General features: G+C 33.3%; 1 protein-coding gene across 1 annotated transcript; it reads right to left on the reverse strand.

The window, feature by feature from the left end:
* Positions 1 to 256: 256 nt before the first annotated feature.
* Positions 257 to 5,400, reverse strand: LOC149544851 (serine carboxypeptidase-like 46). Its single transcript, XM_089796014.1, has 9 exons — positions 5,316 to 5,400; positions 4,997 to 5,089; positions 4,770 to 4,862; positions 4,192 to 4,277; positions 3,753 to 4,049; positions 1,170 to 1,303; positions 731 to 823; positions 526 to 643; positions 257 to 427 (listed from the first exon to the last, which is right to left on the reverse strand). Exons 1-9 carry the CDS (start codon positions 5,383 to 5,385, stop codon positions 257 to 259), a joined length of 1,155 nt encoding a protein of 384 aa, XP_089652140.1. The 5' UTR covers positions 5,386 to 5,400.
* Positions 5,401 to 21,524: the final 16,124 nt, after the last annotated feature.

A 21,524-nucleotide genomic window follows, 5' to 3' on the forward strand; every position in this document is an offset into this window, starting at 1 on the left:
ATCAGTAGACAGCCAGAAAACATTGTTTTCTTGCAGAACAGAACTGCAAAGATCACATTATATTAACTAATTATCATGAGGTGGAATGGAAATAATATTGAGCCTTAAAAATTATTTTTTTCCATTACAAGTGTATGTAATGGTACATGACATCTTATTCAATTGCCTTCAATAAGTGCAATACATGCTTATCTAGGTACTATTTACCCAACATCTCCAAGATTTTATTTAATTCCCAAAAGTTTGCATGGATATTCTAATTGTTAGGTAAAGGTAACCATTTGAGGAAAGCTCTAAACAAAGCAAGTGCCTCTGATGGAGAAGTGTATGGAACAGTATGTGATGCTCCCCGCACAGTTGCATACATCAGAATGGTGTGATTTTTGCCATTTATTGGCCTTCCATATGCTTGTGTCCATCCTGCAACCTGATTCAATCAATGAAGTTTTGAGTATAGTTTGTATTTATTTACCAAGGAAGATTTACTCCTTGGTTCTTTAAGTAAGTACTGCTGGTGTAGCTCACCTGTTTTTGATCATACCATGGGCTGTATCTTAGGAGTTTAAATAGTTTCAATTCCTCAGCCAGATTGTTAACAATGGTTCTAGTGCCTGTAAGTGGTATCTTTGCATCTTGGTCTCCACTGTGAAATGAAAATCAGTAAATTTTTTTTAATAAATACAAATATTACAATTCCTAGAATATTGCAGGCATTGATGTATAATTTCACCTGTATAGAAAAATGGGAAGACCCTCCTCTAGAAGCTTAGCAACAACTGGCCTTATGTCATTTACCACATTGTCTTTTTGGTAGGAAAGGGCCCTGATATTTAAGATGATGTTAATCAATCTGGTTCTTAATAAGGAGTATAAAACTTAGTAGATAGTGTAAGTACACATATTAATTATGTAATGCGAAATAAGAAAAACTGTTCATAATTTGGTGCAAAGGTGTTTTCTCATTGAACAGAATGTACTTTGAGGTGTCTTGAAAAATCAATTACCATCTTTTATAAACTAGGAAAAAAATACGAATACAATAACTTTCTGTCTGCTATTTATAAATTTGACTGTACCCTTGAATGAATGGATTCAGTTTTAAGGTGAAATAATATTATCTTACTAAAACAAATTGAATAGCAAAAGATCTGGGAATGCAAGTGATATACCCCCCACATAAATCCCAATTATAAGGCAGATTGGTTGTATTCGCATGAAGTCTATTCTGCACCTCCTGTCTGTTCAGGTAAGTCAATATCTTATCTCCAATGCAGAGATCAATTTCATTTATTTTCTGCAAACTCTGTTGAGAAATAGTAGCCAAGCAAAGTCAGATGAAAAAAATAGAGTCAAGCAAAAACTATATTACAACTTTTTTTAAAATTTTGATATTTTCCAAATCGAAATCATTTTCCACATATGGGAATCTATATCTATTGGAGTCACTTTAATACGATGCAATACATATGATCACAATTTTCGTTTGTAGTTATGAAAAGCAAGGGAGAATAACAGGAAGTGGTAGTAGATCTTTAAAGGGAATATTTGTTTTCCATGTTCAAACATATCTTGTCTTGGCTTATTAATTAACCACTCATAAATAACCTAAGATGTCTAGTTCCCCTAGGGGCCAGGACCAGCCAAGGGTACAAACTGGTCCATGATTCTGGTCCGGTCCACCTGTGGGTTGGTTCAAACCAGACTACACCAAGTTTGGACCAGGGTGGAAAACATGGAACCACCAGCGAACTTGGCCCCAGAAAAAAGATGTCAAATGATTATCCGTATATGACATCTTTTTTCTCGTTGAGTAGTAGTCTCCGTATTTGATTCTGGTTTTTTTTATGCCCCACATTTGTGGCATCTTTTGATTGGTTACTACTTTTACGGAATTTGTTATTGGTTTGTTTTGGGATACTTGAATCTCATTGGTCAATAAATTAACAACCCTAATTAGCGTTTGTAGGATTCAATCAGGGCCATTGATTCTGATTTGACTTGGTTGTCCATTGTATTTGAGCTCTGTATAAAAGGACTACTCTCATTGTTAAGCTTATGTTGGAGAATTGTTGCAAGAATAATGCCAAATTTGTTCTACTCATCATTGTTGTGCTTTGCATGGTGATAGTTGTGATCAAGTTTGTGTTATTGCAAGGTTTCCTTCATCCTCATTTAGAGTAGTTTTCATTTCAAATAGTTGAGATAAAGTAGAGTAGAGGTTGCTTCAAGTAGTTAGTCAAATGAATGGATGCTCATGTACATGACTCGAACGGGCCACTAGCTTCTTGTGGATTGTAGGATTTTCTTGTGTGGTTAGCTGATGAATGATGATACTTTACTTCAATTAGTATTGAATCTTTATTTTGCATCAACTTGATGGGATTATGGTAAAAATACTAATTATAAAGTCTTGAAATATACCTTAGAAGCTTGCACTAGGTGGGTCAATTCGCCGATTAAGCTCCATCTAGTAGACTCTAAGCCATTCACAAGTCCATCTTGACAAACAACATGAGTCCCCTAGAGTTTACTAGCAGATCACATTCCCCTAGAGTTTACCAGCATATTACATTATTTCACTGAGTAAGTAGCCACAATTAGATGTTTAATATTTCTTTTCGAAATGTTGAGTTTTTAATTTTGTATGTTGTAGTGTAATAAAACTTGCATCAACACCACAACATCCACAACCCTAAAAAGTGGATTCTAAAGGCTTATATTGGCTTACACTTCTCAACTTGCACTTGATGAATTTGAAGATTTTAACACCAATAATGTTATTGCTGCAGCTGATGCCAACGTAGAATAAGAAGATGATGAAGAAGAAGAATATTAATAAATTTTTAATCCATTAGTTGAACTCTTGATATTTGAACTTGATGTTATGTTTTATCACTTGACATTTTAATGTTTTCAATCTTTGACTTTGAACCTGAGTATATATCAAGATGATGCTACGATTACAAGTTTATGGTGTTTAAATATTTTTATGATACTATGTGACATTCTAATCTTAACTCATGCTAGACTTCATAAATATGAATCGGTTCTTTGTACCCAAACTTAAAATCGACCCAAATGGGCATCCAAGTTATATAACTTATATTTTAAATTTAAAACTGAAACAAATTGAGAATCACTATAGACAAATTGTTGAGGCTATATGTTTGATTTAGGTTTCTCTTTGGCCAAGTGACATAATTAGGAACTTTAAGCTCTTGATTGGTAGTTGAGGAAAGCCAAGGTATCCAATTGACTTCAGGAAAGTGTTCATTCAATAACATTTAAATACTTATTGTATCATGATATTGATCCTATTGATGCCCCTATCCCATTCTCTAGTTAAAGATGGACATTGTGTAGTATTGATATGCATATTTTCATACTGTCATTAGTGATGGACTATGTCATGGCGATGACCATATTTGCATACACTTATTGATTACAGCAATGCTATATATATTTATTATTTATATCTAGTTGTTTAAAAAGTTATATGATTTGCTATTATCCAGTACTAAGATGCAATGATGTAATAGCTCATTTTGTGAAAGACATGGCTATAATGTAAGCCAATTCTAATTAGGTTAGGTGTAGGTAGATTATTTATGTCATCATATGTTTCTCTTATTAGCCACTTCAAGGCAAATTGCATTTGGAATTGATAGATTTTTTACCTATTGATTAAATAAGATGAGTAACAGGTTGCCTTTTAGTCTAAAGGATAGTCAAAGGTTGTTCAAAGAGTTTACCATGGTATGAATCTTCCCCTGATCCCTCGATGGTATCGACTGTGATGAAATGTTGGATAAGCATGAACCCAATGTGACGTCACTCATATGTACTGCATCTCCTATATCAGCTGTTATATTGTTGTTCACATCAGTACAAGCTTGTGACGTGTTATCATGTTGGATTTCATTCAAATATCTTGAGTTGTTACAAACAGTTTGATCCATGAAGTATGAGCTATCCGATATCAAACCATGTGACCACAAGTATTCTCCATTGTTGACACTTATCTCGATATCCAGAAGGGGATTCCCTATCTGCAAACATCAATTTAGAGTCCATGATTGTCACTTCATAAGGGGCTATATATAAAGTTGGATGCATATGGTTAACATAATACTAAGAGAAAAAATTGTTTCAAAGAGAAATATTATAATGATTATCCAAGAGCAGACATACAAGTATTGCTTTTAGCTTTATTAGTGTGATATTTGGCCTTTTGTTGTAATCCATCACAAGGGTTGCCAATAGGGGTACGTAGTGTCCTGCAGTAATAACATAAGATTAATTTATGATTTTATTCTTATCTGATTTTGTTTCCTTCACTGATCCATTTTAATTAGTAGTGATTGGAGATTGCATCAGGTTATGCATGTGGTATTCTTCTGAATACATGTAGGTGTCATTCAAACAAATGAGATGGATAATTCTATAGCTTCATAGCTTTCTAAGAACACTGCAAGTGTAACCTTTTCAAAAACTATTAAAGCTCATGAACGATGGGTTCTTACAATGCACTACTCATGACAGATGGGTCATTTATGCAATCGGTGCCAAGTGAACAATTTAAGTTCATGGGTGATGGATTCTTGTGAATGACTACTTCGAAGAGATGGGTAATTGATATATGAATCATTTAATCTCAAAGAAAGACTCCTAACAATGTATTCATTTATTACAAGCATTAGACCTGATTAGTAAGACCACAGAGTCTCAAAATGCTTGGATACATACAATCAAAAAAGATAGAGGCATACCTGCATAGCTCTCCCCTGCTAAGTAAATGTCTACATCTTTTAGTTCGGGAAATTTCTCCAACCAATGAACAAGGAAATCCAAATTGTCTTGAGCTGTAACACCATACACGCCAGTGATCTGTTCTAAGCATATTTTTATATCCAGTACTATCATGCTGATAGGTTTGCACTCAAAACATATACTATAATAGTCTTATATCAAATGCAGGGGACACGGCACACCATACCTGATAGTGTATCATTGGAATTATTGTCTGAAGTTGTATTGGAATACGAGAACCCCACTCCAGCAGGACTCTCTACGTACAGCATGTTTGATTCTGCCAAGAAAAGAATTATATATCAACTACAAGATACTTGCAAGGAGAATTCTGTATAACAGGTAAAGAGATGTTTTTCAATGCAACTGCCAAAAGACCAAACTTAAGTTTAGCTTATGAGAATCCACCATGTGAAAGTCCATCTTGGAATCCCCTATTGTTCAAATTTTCGACTAATGAATTTCAACCTCATAACCAAGCTTCTGAACAATCCAATAAATGTTACCTTTATTCCAAGAGTATTTATTTTGCTCCAAAAGACCTCCACTCATGAGCTTGAACGGACCATGTTCCATGAATGCTCCATAACCAAGTGATGAGCATCCCGGTCCTGCAATGTTTGAACTAATTCAAGACCATCTGATCTTATTAAACAAGCAGATAGAAGTATCTAAATAGAAATAAATCAATTGTTCTTACCTCCATTAAACCATAGGGTCAATGGGCTAGATGTAGGATTTTTCTCTGCCTCCACAAAGTAATAAAATAAGGCTCTTCCATTTACATTATCTGTGGTGATATACCCACTATACTGTTTGAAGCTAATATCTTGCGTTTGGCCTGGCAACTTGGGAACCAGATCAGTTTCAGGGGCACCTAAGGCAACTTGAAATATTGTAACCATGGATAAAAGTAATAATGTACCCAATAGGAATAATGTGGGGAATACCCCAAACCTAACTCCATATTGCATGTTGAAAAATCAAACAATGACTTCACCTAGAGAGGCTTCTATGACTTTGCACTGGTGCACTTGGTTTCAATTTGTTCTACTGTAGAGCAAATATCATGTCAAATTACAAAAAATGTGTCATAAGATGTCAATGTTTGACTGTTTTTAAATATATAAAATGAATAGCCAAGAGCGTGGGAAGCTGCAGATGCCCACACTGAGAGTTTGCAGGGATTATAAAGCATGATTTGAAAAATAAAAAAAAATTTAAAAAAATTCGGCTAATGGAAGACAGCATTGTCAGAGATGCTAGACAACCAAGATATGATAATTTTCTTTGACGTATTGCATTGGAAGCTATGGTTGACAGTAGGGCCTGTATAAGCAAAAGATGATAAAATTCTTATCGTCACTATGGACAGCCAAAAAAAACAGAAAAAAATTACGTTGGAAGAATATGTTAGCCAGGTATGAGATTTAATGTATACATTTTTAAGGTGTTTGCTTTGGAAGTTGTGGATTGGCAATAGGGATTATATAAGCAAAAGATGTCAAAATGGGAAGAGTATATTTCTCGGTTATTAACGTTCTTAATGAAACTTGTGATTATTAAAATGATCAGCCAAGAAAATCCAGTAGGTATGTATTCTCCTATGTTTCAATGCTTCCATGATAGTTTCAATGCTATTTATTTGTTCATTTGTGTTGTAATTTATGCTTAATTACAGAATAGACCTGGAGGCAGAGATGCAAAGGTAAATACAAATATTCTTATCTTATATTATTTAGCCTGCATTGTAAACCTTCGTAGTTCTAATGGAAAAAGCAGAATGCTTTATATAAATTATCTTGATAAACTAAATATGTGTATTAAATTAATTTATAATTAGTCTCTACAAAAAATGACATTGATTATTAAATATAATTATAATTCAAATATTTAAATAAATATTAGAACAAGTGCCACATAGTGACTTAGTACTTGTCTTTAGCTTTTATATAAATCTAATTTTAATTTATTAAATTTATTATAGAATGTTAAAACAAATTATTAATAAATATAGTTATTGATGTATTATAAATAAATTATAATATAAAATAGTAATATTCTCATAATAATAATATAAAATAATATTTCTTAAACAGTTATATAATATAAATGATATAATTTTTTTAGTATTTTTTAAACACAAAAATTATATTATAAGACAACACAATATTAAAATATAAATAGCTAAATGGAAGTACTTACATTCAAAAAATTATTAAACAAATATGAATCACATTAACTTAATAAAAATCGGTCTTAAAAAGTAGTAGTTTTAAAATCCATCATGTCAATATAAGAGGTAAATGAGTTCAACCAATCAGTGGAAAAATATTTTCTAAAAATTGTAAAGTTAAAAATCTTGCATCTCTAATATGCAATGTAATAGTTTGATAAAGAAATTTAAAAGTTGATTAACTAGAACACGTAGAAACCAACAAACTTAATCACTGGTTAAAGTATAAAATTCAACTAATAATAAGAACTTATATATTGATATATAATTCTAATTGTGATATGGAAGTATACATTAATATTATGAAATATGATATTTGTAGTTGATTTGTAAAAACTAACAATAGATTGTCAAAGGTCATATTTGTGAATGAGTGTAATTTTTGAAAGTTCAACATTAATTTTAATCTTTGGAATTGAATTACTTAAAAATTTGATCTTGCCTAATGCAAATTGTTTGTTATGATTTTTGATGTATGAATATAAACTCCCAATGTTCCAAAAATAAACATGAAAATTTGTTAAATTGTGAGGGTCAAGTTCTCATTAGTTGGATGCTTATATGGATTATTTTTTAATCTATAAGGAACATGTTGAATACAAGGAACAATTGTGCAATAAACCTAGGGTGATGATGATCTCTAATGTAATTAAATGACAATGATTGTAAGTTCTTTTTTCCCCCTCTTGCAAATCTAAATTTAAATGTGTTAAGAATGTCTTATGTGATTCTCACATGAATGAATATCTACAAATATAATCACCAAGCTTTGTTTTTCAAATCTCTAAATGTTATATTTGTGCAGCGTTAAATTTCAAATCTTCCTCTCCATATTTTGAAAATATTCTTACTTCAATATTGTAGGTAGCTTTATTGGAAAATTCTTGAAGGTTGGCTCTACCACTTCTTACATGGGGCACTTATCTATTTGGTGGACATAATTGATTTTTCGAAGAATTCTTATAGGGATATTTTGATGGTGGAAAACAAAGATTGGTCTTAGTTGCTTGACAATAAGGATGCTCCCTTCAGGCCTAAACCATGTTTTTCCATCATCCACCTAGCTTTTGATTGTCCATTCTATAGTTAAAGGTGTAACAATTTGGTAGAAGACACACAAATGGAAGTTACTTGACTAGTAATACCTTAGACCCCTAGATTGGTGGTTCTTTTGAGGGTGACAAATTTTCTTAGGATTTTGATTCCCATGCACTTGGATTGTCTCCAACATATCTTGCCTCTTACTTTCTCAATTCCTATTAGAGATTCCCGATCTTTTTCTACTTGAATCATTTAGCTAGTTATGTCTTAGGCTTTGCTTCAACTTGAGCCTACTTATATGGTGACAATTCATCTTTGAGTACTATGCTTGGCCATTCTATTGTTCCTTTTGAGGAAAATGATGGAAACTCTTGGAAGGATTCACCCCCACTTCTTGTTTAAAGGACTTGACTGATAGGAATTAATGAATTGTTATATGGATGCAAAAAGATCTTCTCAAAGTCTCATCCTAGATGATAGTTGTGTGTATGTGTGTGAGAGAAAGAGCATATTGGGGTGTAGCATAGATTTGGAGGTCCGTGATATTTCTATTTGATTATTATTGAGTGCAGTAGTTTTTCCATTATTGTATCTCATTATGATTCACCTTTGTTGGGTTGTGGGTTTGTCCCAAATATAATGTCATTTGTTCTATTGTTGAAAGGGTTGTTTTGTGTAGTGTTCATGCTCTTCCAACCTCACTTTATTCAATATAAAAAACAATGTAAGTACACAAATCAACAAAAGCACATTAAGTGGGTTCATGACAATTAAAATGGTTTCCAATATATAAATTTGAAATTTCAATCTCAAAAAGTAAATGTTTAGATCGAACTCGTGACAAGTTATGCTATGTGCCAAAATTTATGTGTGGTGCCAACCTTATCCTATTAGGGTTGATGTGGTTAAGGTTGTCTCTTGCTCCCAATGTTGTTGTTGAAGCTGGATTAGATGGTGTGGGGAATGTTGCCCACATTTTGATTTTGCCGGATGTGGAGATGGAGGAGGAAGTAGACTGTAGTGCCTTTATTCTTTCTGTTCATGTTTTCATGCGTGGGTTCTGGGACTTTTGGCCCAGCCTCCTATAGCTCCATGCATGGATTATACAACATTGGGTGCCCATCCTTGTTGACATATATCCTATGCCTAAAGGTTTTTTTATTGTTAAATTTGAAGATGTTGAGGATATATTCATGGTTATGGTTAGACTTTAACATTCATATTCAACCCTTCTTCTAAACCATTTAAAATATTTTTGATATGAGTTTGGTGCCCCTTATGTATGAGTTGATTCTCTTTTAAGGAAAGTCATTAATACACTTCTGCATGGTACCTTGAAATTTTGTACTATCTTCTCTCAACTGCGCATGTGCCAAAATGTTGTCTATCAATTTCACAAGCTAAAATTATAATTGTGATGATAGATAACTCTTTGACACTTAGACAATTTTCTAAGTCCTATCAAAACTTTATATTTATAATCTTCTCACTTAATACGAAATATATGTTTTCGTTAATGACAACTCCATTCTATCTACCTAGCTGAATTTCCAATAGGTTTAGTGCTATTAAATGTCATCAATTGCATAGAAGTTCTTTGTCAATGAATGGTGATGAACTTCAATACCTGAAAATGATCATAATTTTGTCTATATATCTAATACTTTGTGATGGTCTAATATATCAAAAGATGTACACAAGCAATTAATATGATATAATCATACAAGGACATTTAAAATTATTGAACTCGAGACATGAAATTGATATAATGAGGATAAGAACACATGAGAGATAAGGATCATGTGAATATAAATAAATTTATATAAGGTATAGGCATGGAAATGACCATAACTATTATATAGCTACCATTTATATCAAATAGACATGTAACAATTATCCCAAGGGGAAAATGTCAAGATCTATCTAAAACTCAATTGATAACACAAATAAGAGAGAGAAAATTATATGATCAAATGATAACAATGCCCAAACAATTCAACGAATACAAAGTATATGTGCTTGAATACATAGGCAATGCATAATAACTAGTGAATATGGTAAGATAACATATCAATCAAATTAGGTGTAATCATGTGTCCACCAATGGTGGATCATCCTCCATCGTATGAAAAAAGTATGTGCAACATTGAGAGAATGATAATGTGATAGGAGCACTAAAGGTATATATCACACATAAAGAGGTACAAGATGACAACTAACTCTACCTCAAGTGGATGTCTCTAACACCATGTGCTAAAATGAAATGTAAACTCCTATGTGTCTACATGACAACAAATATGCAAATGCATTATCCTAATCAAACTCAATTAAAGTGTAATCAGTAAATATTTAATTGCACCAACAAGACAATTTTGATTCTAATTTAATTTCACAATATTTTGTTTTGGTTAACCAAGAAACCCTTAATGTTCTTACATTTTATCATGTACACTTTTATAATTAATAAGTTGACCACCACCCTCTTATTAGTGTTTGGTCAATACTAGAGCACAACTATTATTTGTGTTAGCCATTTAGTCTACAACCTAGGGCACATAAGTGCATGATGTTAAATACATTTCTTTCCCCTTGAAAGTAGATAAAATTAAAGATCTAAGTATTATTCCAAAATATATGATGAGGAGTTCCAACTAATTAAGATAAGATTCTATCATATAGTTATTTTTAGATGTTTTTGATTTCTAGGATATCATGAAGGACCAAGTAACCAAGTAGAAAATATATTTAAATAATCTTTATTATATTAGTTGACTATCTTAGTTATGTTTAAAGATTATATTTCCAATTCAACATTTCTTCCTTTATTTATTATTTGAGGTGCTCACAATTTGAGTTCTATCTATCTTGTAATGTATTATACCACAAATCTAGGACATTAGCTAAAAATGTCTTTGTTGCACAAAATCTCTAAAACTTATACCACTTCAAACATAAACCATTTTCAAACTCAATTCACCATTCATTTCCCTTAACCTTGTATGTAATCAAACATGAAAATTCATGAATATCATATCTAACATTTACTTGCAAGACTAAAACACATAAACACATAATCAACACATAAAACTAGATGTGGTAATGCATAAACCCTCCAATGAGAAAGTAAAACTGCGGTGGGGATGACACCCACAAAATCTTCATATTGCAACAATAAAGTGTCTCGTAGGGCTACAAATTTGATCGCTTCTGTTGATCTACCCTATGAGGGGTCTGCTCTATTAAAAGATTACAAGACTATTAAGTCTACCTTGATTAAAGGATCTAAACTACACAATTAAGTGATCACTTTGTTAATACATATAAATACGCCTGTTAGGACCACTCTCTTAAGAGATTTACCCTGATACACCTGTTAGAATGTAATAGTACTTTGATCCTTCAGTTTGCACTCGATTGTTGATATAGATATTCTCTATGCAAACTGTAATCACTTCTTTGTGATTGATATACAATAACTTCTCTCTGCACTACTCAGTCACCTTACTTCACAACTTGTTAATTCACCTTCAGCTTTACACACATGCAAACTTCTAACTTGTAACAACAAAATTATGGCTTAAAATTGTGCTTAAATAGCCATCTTAGAAGTTTCTAGATCTCAAGCAACGATCCAAATTCATCCCTTTTTCCACTTGGTCTTTCCAATTTTCTAGTTGGTTGATCTCATTGCATAGGGATTGATGATGTGTAATTATAGGCATAATTACCTCCTTGATTAACTCCTCGATCATAAAAACACGTTTCCATCTTGGAAAAAATAGTTTACATAAGATTGTGTGTCATTCCAAACATATATACAAAAATAGTAATGCTCGACAAATATATCTTTTGATGCTTGGTCATGCTTGTTCTCCATGGTGTCCCTCAGCGCATATTGTACTTGGCTTCTACTATATTGCTTGGCTTCTATAGCACTCAACTCATGTGATTCTTCTTGTATAACTCAACAACTACTGTATACTTGACGACTATTTATTTGCTTGATAGTCACTACTACTTGACAACAACTAAATGTATATTACACTTCTTTACATAACTCGACCTATATAGAGTAGCTCGGTTGCAATGTTTACTAACCAACTCTTCCTTGTAAATGACTTAGTGTTTCTCACTAACGGATAATACTATGATTTTCTTTAGGGTCAACAATTGACATGTTAAAATGCATGGTAAAACACACACAAGTGTCATATCAAGAAAATATGTTGGTGTAACTAAAATTGTCACTTAGGTCCTAATTACACTTAAACTTACTTAGGGAATTAATTACAAAGGAGAAGTTAGAGCATTTTCACAACATGTAGACTTGTCTTATTATTTTATCATATCCACTTATTTTGAATGTAAACTTTTCACTTTGGAGGGCGATCCACCTATATTAGACATGTTACTCAACCTTTGGTAGGTGATCCACCTTTTGTGGTGCCATCACACTCCTGGTTATCCACACTTTGTGGAGAGAGTTTTTCATGTTGGTTATCATGTACTGAGTCAATGACACTTGTTATCATCTTATTCACTCCTTTGTATTCACCTTGGCTATATAACCATGGGATCTCCTATGCAATGTTCATTATAGTTGATTCTATTGTATTCTTTGCAAGAACATAGTTTATTCTTATCATATTATACATCTCTCTTATTATTGACATTTTCATTTGGCTTCTAGATATTGGGTGGATATCTTCATAACCAAATCTTACATTGTATCAAAGCATAAAGTGTGTCATTTGTTTTCCATTGAAGAAAATCTTGGTGTGATTTCATGTTGCTATTTCTGTGTCTTTTTTTGTTGAGGATGGAGCTTGCTAAGTTAGAGCTAAGATTACCATTAGATCATAAGTGTATTTTTTAATAAGTCACCCTTTTTTCTCATATCTAACATTAGAGGAAAAATGTATAAACATTTGAAGGTGGAGGGTGGTTACTAATCCAGGAGCGATCTACAATTTTGGAGAACTTAGGGACAAATTATACCCTATTATCATTCTTAGAAGGCCCAAAATCCTCAAAATAAATAGTCAAATAATTATTGGTCATTTCTATTTTTTGGTTAAAATTTGAAAAAAGTGGTATATAGGTACCACTACGAACAATGCAATGATGCTGTAGAGTACCACCTGTGTATTTCACAAAGGTACCACAATATTGTTGTGAGGTTTTCACACCATCAACTCATTACAAATGCCCCCCCACCCCCCCCCCCCCCCCCCCCCCCTATTTTGCACATAGTTGTTAGGTTAGTTAGGCTTTGACATTGTGTTAAGAAATTTAGAGTTTTAAAATACTAGGGTGAGAAAGAAATCTTGTAGCCAAATTGTGTTATTTAAAGTGGGAATGTCAAAATTGAAGTTTGTTGGGGTCATGTTATAATGGGTCGAACATAAATTCCTTAGATTTAAAATTTGACTAGTTAATTAGTCCAAAATTCCATATAAAGGCACACTTCATGCATAAGAGCCATAAAATCCTTATAAATATTGTGTTAGAATTAGTAATCTTTCCTTGATTGTATTTGTTTATTACATGGGAGAAACTAAGGCATTCCCTATGTTGTTTGTCCTCTAGTCCACATGTGAGGACATGTCATTTGCTTGTCCTCTTCCCCATGTGTGAGGACAACTTATTTTTGTAATTCCTTTATTAAAGATAATAGTTTATTCCTCCTTAAGAGGATTATTACACTTGTTATGCACACACTTATGAATGTGACAATCGTTCACATGGGAGTTACTAAATCACTCCTCTTCTCATCTTTACATAAGAGATGCTCCTCTCTCATTCTCGACACCATCCACTCACTATGTAGTGCTTCTAATGAGCTCATGGATCTCTCTCTCTCTCTCTCTCTCTCTCTCTCTCTCTCACACACACACACACACACACACACACACACACACACACACACACACACACACACACACACACACACACACACACACACTTACTTTAGGCATTTTCCTCATTCATATAATTCACAATGGGTTATCTTTGTTCTTCCCTTTCAAAATATTTGTCTCCTCTCTTGTGTTGATCTTGAAAAGCTATGATGATGTATGGTAACTATTTTCATATCAAAACTCTCTTGGATTAATTTATTGTTTCTTCATCTAATTTCATTTCATGTTCCTTATTTCTAATATGGTATCAAAGCTTGCTAATCTTTGTTTTGATTTGTGTGAAGGTTATCACATTGGAAACCTTTATTAGGAGAGAAGTTTGAAGCTTCATTTTTTCCTAATCTTTTTGTGTTGTAGGTTTTATTAATCTATAATTTTCTTTTACTAATCCTCTTTGGATGGCTTGCCACCAGTAAAGCTATAGATTGGTTCTAACTAAATTTACTTATAGATTTACTCCTTCATTTTATTGCAAAGTTTTTTTTTGATCTAATCTATTTGGTTGAAATTTTTCTGATATTGGTCATTTTTGTCGATACGAAGTGAATTCCAAATAGAAATCCACAATAGAAAATGCATAGATATGAACATCACAATCATTGCTTAAGATGCAAAATATTATTTTCCCTTGTGCCCCATATATTATTGAACCAAAATCTCTCTTGTCTCCTCTATAGTTATTGCCAAAGCTCCTATGAGACTTAGCTGCTTGATCTTGCTATTGAAAGAAGAACCACTTGTTAGGCCCAGAAATCAGATATAATGGAAAATAATTAAAATATAAGAAAAAAATTATTGTTTCTATTCATCAAGATTCATTACATAAATAAGGTAGTCATATAGCAGTTTAACTACTATTTAACAACTACCAAAAATGAAATGTATTTACCTAATTCTGTAACCCTAATGATTAATACATTAACATACCCCCCTTAATCAAAAAGGGTTACATGAAATTAGGAGTATTTTGAACTCATCGGCCTATTGCTTTGATAGGTATCACTTTGAGACTTATTTTGTCCCTTTTGAATTAGCACACTTTGGGTGCATAATTACTAAAAATAGCACACATTGGGTGCAATGAACTTGTATTGTTCATATTACAATTTATTAAAAGCACACATTGGGTGCAATAGAATAACACACATGCCTATTGCTTTGATAGGTATCACTTTGAGACTTATTTTGTCCATTTTGAATTAGCACACTTTGGGTGCATAGTTACTAAAAATAACACACATTGGGTGCAATGAACTTGTATTGTTCCTATGACACTTTGATAAAAGCACACATTAGGTGCAATAGAATAACACACGTGGGGTGTTATAGACTTGTTTGTTTGTATTACAATTTGATAAGAGTACACATTGGGTGTTATGAATTATTTTGTCCATACAACATTTTGATAATAGCACACATTAGGTGCAATAAACTTGTTTGAAAATGATATACAATGAGTTATTGTAATTGTCTCTCATTTGAACTTGAACCTGGGACTCACTTGAACTTGAATTTGAAATTGCACTCACTTGAACTTGAATTTGACATATACAAAATATCCTCCCCTTGGAAAATGAGAGGAAATGATTTTAATAACATAAATTCATGTGATAAGCCATTGAATAAGATACCACATGTTTATCTTCATTGCTTCAAATAGGTGGAGTGCATCAGTATGGACCATAAATTTTATTTCCAACATAAAGAAATTTTATTTTTACCAATAAAATTTCATGACCATGACTATTGTCATCAACCATAAGCTTTCTTAAAATTATGTTAAAGATGTCACAATTGCATGGTTTTGAAAAATATCTTTTACTAATTTGATGTAGATGATCAAATAGCTCTCCCAAATCTATATATCTTCAATACCATTTTCTGTCAAATGCCAATAAACATTCTTCACTCCACTCTTATACATTGGGCGACAGACACATCCATTTATTTCTCCACTTTGTTAATAAAAGTACACCTTTTCCAAATCACAAATATTCACTTGACATTTAAAGTCGATGACATAGCTGAATGCTTTTTGAAATTCCAATATCATGCAACACTTATCAATTAACTTGGCCCAAACCCAATATCTTGTATTCAACATTCTGGTTTAAAAACTTACTATTATGAAATAAATACTAAACTGGACCTAGTAACAATCCAACAGGAATTATTCAATCTAAAATATAATTTGATACCAATCTTTGGACCAAACTTCCAAAAATCTCAGAACCAATAAATGGAGTGTATTAACAGGCTCATGAAAATACTTCAATCTTGCTTGTATGCCGATTTTTGAGTCAGTCCAATATTGTCCATTGAAAATCGTACATAACTTTATACTTGATGATATTTAATTCAAGAACAAAAACATACTAGACATTGAAATGACCCTTTCAGAAACGTTCAAATCATAAATTCCAATATTTTCTCAATCCAATAATCAAATTTGAATAAAATGAAGTCTTACTCTGCAATCGATTGTTAAATCAAACATGTATTAGTTTCCATTAGATTTTAATCCTTGACAATATAAACATAGACATATTCTATATCATATAATAACTAAAATGATTAATCATCTGTCTGAATTGTGCACCACTGACTAAATAAATGAAGATAGTATTACAAATGTTTTAACTAAATCTATTTTGCGTGTAATTATTGTTATGGCACAATCTCCTAACTTTTAAAGTAAACTTTGAGCATGTTCCACTTTTTTGCTCTTCCTTCTCCCTTTTCCAACGCTCTAAATCATTTCAAATTAAGTCGATGCTTTCTAATATCCTTTTTATTATTATCACCTAGCAGCATTTTTAAAATCATTTATTTCTGCTTACTTCGATTTATCTCATTTCCCTCTACATAGTATTTTTACCTATTTCAAATGAGACATTTTTTTTTCATTTTGTAACGTCTTGTATTCCATCTGCATTTTCCTTTCTTATTCCTGTGACGTCTTTTAATATTCACTGTGAGAGCTAACCTGGATTACTTAGTTCTCTATCAAATTCTTTGATATGTTTTACCTATAGCTCTGTAGTTATTTTAACATCTTCAGAAATGCTTTTTCCATTTCAGTATCTATAGTTTTCATATCATCTTTAAATTTACTCTAATGTTTCCCACTTCATCAAGGATTTATTTTATAAATTTTCATACTGAACACTCATTCTTAGTAATATGAGTTTATTTACAATGAAAATAGTGGTTTGATAAGAAAGTTTTTAATAAAATTAGTTTTCCAAAAAGAAAGGTTAAATTTTATAGTTTGCAAGTCAATTATTTAAATAATTATAAGAATAATTTTGCTTTTTAAATATTTACACAAAAGGATATATATTGAGTTTCTGTGTTAATATATATATTTTGAAAGGATATATAGCTTGTTAGGGTTTCACACATTTTTTGAGTTTCCTTGCATATTGCTCTTTGTCTGAGCTTTCCTTCTATGTTCAGTTCTCTGTCTGAGCTTTCCTGCTATGTTCACCACCTGTCAAACCACATTTACTGTGGGACTTTTTAGGGCTAGTTTATAATGGCCAGTGGTGACCCACTTGTTGATATTGGTGTCTAGAAAGCCATGGCACCTCCATTAAACAAACATCCTCACAAATTTGTCCAAAAGGTCTCTCACAAGATAATCCTGATATTATCCTTCCTCTGCAAGAGTTTGATGCTACTTGTGTTTGGTTAGAACAATATACCTTAATAAGATATTTTGTGGGTAGGACTCCTCCTGAAGCCATGCTTCGAGAATGGGTTAATAAGATCTGGAATCCTCATGGAGTCTGCCTTGATGCTGTGCAAAATCTTACCAAGGTTTTTTTTTTTAAATTTCATTTTGCCAACCTGTCTTAGGTGGATGCATTTTTTAACAATGGCCCTTGGTCAGTGCGTTCTTCCCTGCTAGTGTTTCAAAGATGGCTGCGAGAATTCACTGTCTTTGATGACAAAAAACTTAGGGTTCCAATGTGGGTTGAGTTCTTAGGGTTACCCTTGCCATGTTGGCCTTTTATTAAGTCCATTGCCAATATTCTTGGCAAAGTTATTACTAAGGAGTACACTTTTTTTTAATGCTCATCCTCAAAAATGCATTTGCATTGAGGTTGATCTCTCCAAGGATCCTAAGGATTCTATGGATATACTAATTGGTTCCCAAACCTTCTCTCAAAAGGTGCTCTGTTTGGACCTACACAACACTTGTTATAAGTGCTAGTTAGCAAAACACAAGATTAGGAGTTTCCCTTTGGTAGTGCTCAGGGTTAAATCCCCACCTAAGGAGGCCCCTACCAAACTAGTAGAAGGAAAACAAAAGGAGGAATGGACTACTGTTAGGCATAAAGGGAAAGGCTTCCTTGGCTCCTAAATAGGCATATGCTACTACTATATCAGTTCCTCCTATTCCAATTGGAGGGAAAACCTCAACCATTATAGGGTCGATGATAGTTTTTTTGAAGTCAAATCCTGTTGTTTCTTAGGTTTCAAACACTGGTAGCTCACAAGGGATCAAGATGGACATAAGAGCTACCACTCATATTGTGGTTCACACTCCATTTTCTACATCACCCATTGCAAGTCAGAATGTGCGGCATTCTCGCAGTCCTCTTGGACGTGCTGAGAAACTAGAAGAGAAATGAAAGGCTATCAGTCCAGAGGAGTTTCCTTTTGGCTTGAACCAAGTTTCTACTTTTTTGCAAAATAGCTATTCCTCTCTCAAGGACAAAGAAGATATGGAAGAGTTTTCATGAATTTTCTATCATGGAACGCGTGAGGTCTTGTAGATCTCTCCAAAAAGTACTATGTCAGGGACACCCATCATAAACTTGGTAATTTAGATTTTCTTTGCATGCAAGTGGTTATAATTTCTAGTTTCATGCTTTCTTCTGTATGTTGCATCATTTAGTGGATGACATTATGTTTTCCTCTCAACAAAAAACTAGTAGAGGTGGTGCAGTTACTCTTCTATCACCTTGTCTTCATTCTGCTATTATTTTGCATGGTTGTGACCCCATGCATAGAATAATTTGAATTTTTCTTTCTATCAACAATCATTCCTTTGGATTAGTTAATGTTTATGCTTCCAATGATGTTGTGGAAAGATCTCAATTGCGGTGTTGGATGGTTGAAAAAAGCCTCCAACTACTTGGGTTATGTGTGGTGATTTTATTATGGTTGAGTTGGCCTTTGACAAAGATGACATTTTATCTTTTTGCTAGACAACTAGGGAAAGGGAAGTCTAGTACTACATGCATAAAAAATGGGGCTTTATGATTCCAATACTAACCGCTACTAGCATAGTGGGGTCTAACACACTTGGTCTATTTTTTGAGCTAGCTCTGACTACATTTTAAAATGTCTTGATTGTGCCATGATTACTGCACAATATTTTTTCTCCTTTTTTGAGGATCAAGATTTACCTATGATTCCTCTGCCAGATGTGATGTATCAAACCACTATCCCATTTATTTTACCATTTCTTGGCATAAAGTTGTCCAAAAAATTGTTAGGATGTAGTTCTTCCTCAATATGTCAATGCTGACACATGCTTCCACTATTGCTCATATCCTACATGTCTGGAATTTGGAGCTATGTCCCCATTCTCAAATAAATTGGATTCAATGGTGGAATGATGTTGTTATCGAAACTACTAGTTTTATGCATCTATGGATGAAAGTTGGTAGTTTTTAGATGATGGTCTAATGACTCCACTACCAAGGCCCTCAAGAAGGCTGAAGCTATCACCCTTAACCCTTTTGATGTTGATTTACAAATCCAACTTTCCAAGCTTCATCATGAAAAGTAGATTGCGGATAATTATGCTACTCAAGGGGCCCAAATCAAAGCATGCGTCGATTGGTTGGAGGTTAGCTATAAGGCTTCTAAAGAAATCTTCTAGGCTTTTAGAGCCTGTCATACCAATTTTGGGATTAAAAAGATTAAATAGGGCAATTCTGTTCTCTCTAGTCTTCCGAACATCTAGCAAGATTGTTTTCACCACTATGAAAATATTTATTCTTTGCAGGGAAATTTGATTGCTCAGGAGGAAGCCCTCAAAAAGTGTATTTCTATTACTATAAACCACCTAGCAGTCAAGCAATGTGCTTTCTATGAGTAACTTCTCACCATCCAAGAGCTCAAGGAGAATGTCTTTTCCATGGTTGATGACAAATCCCTCAGGTGTGATGGGTTTCCTTGTGAATTTTACAAGCACCTTTGGGAGTCTATTGGTCCATACCTACACCAAGTTTATCTTAAAGCCTATTATTCTAAGAGTCTTGGAGCCATTATCAACAAAGGAAATATCCAATTCATACCTAAAGCTGGTGATCCTGAGGATATTTGTAACTGGTGGCCCATCACTTTGCTTAATGTGTCTTATAGGAATATTGCTAAGGAAATTTATCTTAAAATTCACCATCTCATGCCTTTAATTGTGCAGCCAAAGAAAATTGACTTTATTAAGTCCAGGTATATTCTTGACAACATCATTGTTGTCTGGGAAGACATGGAATGGACTAGCAAATCCAATCAGTAGTTTGCTTTTTTGAAAATTGGTTTTGCTAAAGCTTATGATGAAATTGAATGGCCCTTCATTTTTTCTATGCTTCAAGCTTTAGGCTTTGGTCCCAATTTTCTTCAGTGTGTGGAGATGCTTTTTGGAGATGCTAATGCTTGTATTACTATTAATAGCTATCAATCTGAAGCCTTTGGGCTCTTTCTCTCCATTTGACAAGGTTTCTAGCTTTGACTTCATATGTTCTTATTGTTGAAGGGTTTTGTTACTTCCTAGCCCACTCTATTTCCTCTAATTTGGTTTATGACATCTCCTTGCTAGATTCCTCATTTCAGCTGGTCAATAGGCATTTTGCTAATGATTCCTTTCTCACTCTTTTGGAGGATGAGGAGAACATCACTAATGCCAGCTTGCAATGCCTGGACACCTTTTGTCAAGCCTCTAGCTCTACTATTAAATGACACAAAATTATATACTATAGACAATTTTTTCTTTTAGCTCTGCCATGGCTTGACCAATTCGAATGGAAATGGGTCACACACGGGGAGATATTTCACTTTATGGGCATTCTCTTTTCCTTTCAAGCTTTGCCAATGGATTCGCAAAATGTTGTACTTGTAAAAATTGAAAAGAAGCCTGGCTATTGGCTTACTAAACCCTTCTCTTGCAAGAAAATTCTAGATTTGTTCGAAGGTCCTAGCAGCTACGCATGTTTATATTCTTCATGTTGGGCTCCTTCCAAAGCTTCTTATCTAAAATTAGAATGATTTCTCCACAACTTTCTTTGGGCTTCTTGTTCAGACCATCATGGCTTTCATAGAGTGGCATAGGATTTTTTTTGTCTCCCCAAAGAGTATTGCAGCCTTGGCCTTCTTTCTACACAAAAGCAAGGCCTTTCACTTTATGCCAAGTGGATTATAGGTGCCATCACTAGAGATGAAACTTGGAAAGTTTTGGTTTAGCACTGAATTGCTTCTGGATTTCCTATTAATAAGCTTGC

Source organism: Cupressus sempervirens, chromosome 8, assembly GCF_028749045.1.
Source record: "Cupressus sempervirens isolate cs-2001-9-10 chromosome 8, ASM2874904v1, whole genome shotgun sequence".
NCBI classification, from domain to species: domain Eukaryota; kingdom Viridiplantae; phylum Streptophyta; class Pinopsida; order Cupressales; family Cupressaceae; genus Cupressus; species Cupressus sempervirens.

Bases quoted from the DNA above. Each gene is read 5' to 3' on its own strand.
- LOC149544851 (XM_089796014.1), bottom strand. From the start codon at position 5,385: ATGGAACATGGTCCGTTCAAGCTCATGAGTGGAGGTCTTTTGGAGCAA. The intron at 4,050-4,191 runs GTATGTCTGCTC...TGATGTTTGCAG, and splicing joins TAAAGCTAAAAGCAATACTT to ATAGGGAATCCCCTTCTGGA. The intron at 428-525 runs GTGAGCTACACC...TGATTGAATCAG, and splicing joins CATGGTATGATCAAAAACAG to GTTGCAGGATGGACACAAGC.